The sequence below is a fragment of the Seriola lalandi genome, unplaced genomic scaffold (genome assembly GCF_002814215.2).
Source record: "Seriola lalandi dorsalis isolate HSWRI2012SDOR001 ecotype SW California unplaced genomic scaffold, Sedor1 jcf7180002005389, whole genome shotgun sequence".
In the NCBI taxonomy this organism is placed as follows: Eukaryota; Metazoa; Chordata; class Actinopteri; order Carangiformes; family Carangidae; genus Seriola; species Seriola lalandi.
The window spans coordinates 15-1363 of record NW_019476043.1 but is presented as its reverse complement, the minus strand read 5'-3'; the positions used below and the strand labels follow the sequence as shown (position 1 = coordinate 1363).

Genomic DNA, 1349 nt, shown 5'->3' with positions numbered 1-1349 from the left:
ACACACACACACACACTCACACTCAAAAAACATGGCATCACCGTAGAAGTTCTTAACCGTGAGTGAAGAAGACACAAAGCTCGTATTCTGCGACACCTGTGCTGTCAAAGTCAGATGTGGAGGAACACCCATTCCAAACAACAAACTTAATCAGACACTTAAACTCCATCACCTGCTCAACATGTCCGACTTCTAGAAGCTAGCAAAGGTAAAGCAGCTAAAACTAGGGTCTCACCTCTGATCTCACCCGTGCATGATGGCTATCTGCTGAACTGCTGCTGAGGCTTGACCATGTATCTTTGATGATAATCAATAATAATAATCAACCATTGTTGATTAGCAGTCTAAAAGTGAAGAGTTGTTACAAGTTACTAAATGTTTGTGTAGCTGTCAGGTAAACTGCAGTTGGTGCTTCTCTAGTTCTGATCATGGCTGCCATGATGTTATTATCAGTAATATTATCTGCAGAGGTTCTGGGGTCAGTTTGAACTGTTAAATTTCAGGTCAATGATGAATAACGGTGAAGATGATCAGGAACTCATAGAGTATAAAACTGAATTTTCTGTTCATGTATGTGAAATAAAGCAGACATGGTGTTTGATGATTATTCATGTCCTAACATGTACCTTTGGCATTTCCGCAGATGTTAACTTCATCGCCAGTCCTCCGTCCATGGTGGCGGCAGGCAGTGTGGTTGCAGCTGTTCAAGGTCTCTACCTGAAGAGTCAAGACGCCTCCTTATCCTCCCAAAACCTCACCAACTTCCTGTCGCAGGTCATTCGCAGCGACCCGGTATGACAAACTCTTTCTGTTAAAATAAACAGTGTTGGTTCTTAAGGTTAGTGGTGCGGTGGTCTTGACTCTGATTCTGTACTTGCAGGACTGCTTGCGGTCATGTCAGGAGCAGATCGAGTCTCTGCTGGAGTCCAGCCTGCGGCAGGCTCAGCAGCTCAGCAGCAGCACAGAAACCAAACGTGTGGACGAGGACGTGGACCTGTCCTGCACGCCGACAGACGTCAGAGACATAAACATCTGAGACGACAGAGAGCTACGTAACACCAAGACCTGATGATCGAGGGAAAGTTGTGGATAGGTGGTGGTGATGGGAGGGCTGGAGGGGTGTGCCTCCTCTGAACTCAGCATCCCCTCCTCCTCCTCCTCATCCTTCTTCCTCCCGGTGGGCTGCTATCGTGGCCGACATGTCACCCGCATACACGCTGTCTGCTACGACTGCCGAGACGGGACAGAGCGCCCCCCGCCCCGCAACAACACCCCAAGTCACATTTCCTGCCAGTGTCCCCTCCCAACCTGGGAAATGAAATGAACACTACAGAAGTGTAGCGGAGAAA

General features: G+C 48.1%; 1 protein-coding gene across 1 annotated transcript; it reads left to right on the top strand.

Annotated features, from left to right (window-relative positions):
- Positions 1-29: 29 nt before the first annotated feature.
- LOC111670038 (G1/S-specific cyclin-D1-like) lies at positions 30-1047 on the top strand. Its single transcript, XM_023426585.2, has 2 exons — positions 30-792; positions 881-1047. Exons 1-2 carry the CDS (start codon positions 508-510, stop codon positions 1034-1036), a joined length of 441 nt encoding a protein of 146 aa, XP_023282353.1. The 5' UTR covers positions 30-507; the 3' UTR covers positions 1037-1047.
- The last annotated feature ends 302 nt before the right edge of the window (positions 1048-1349 follow it).

Bases quoted from the DNA above. Each gene is read 5' to 3' on its own strand.
- LOC111670038 (XM_023426585.2), top strand. From the start codon at position 508: ATGATGAATAACGGTGAAGATGATCAGGAACTCATAGAGTATAAAACT. The intron at 793-880 runs GTATGACAAACT...CTGTACTTGCAG, and splicing joins AGGTCATTCGCAGCGACCCG to GACTGCTTGCGGTCATGTCA.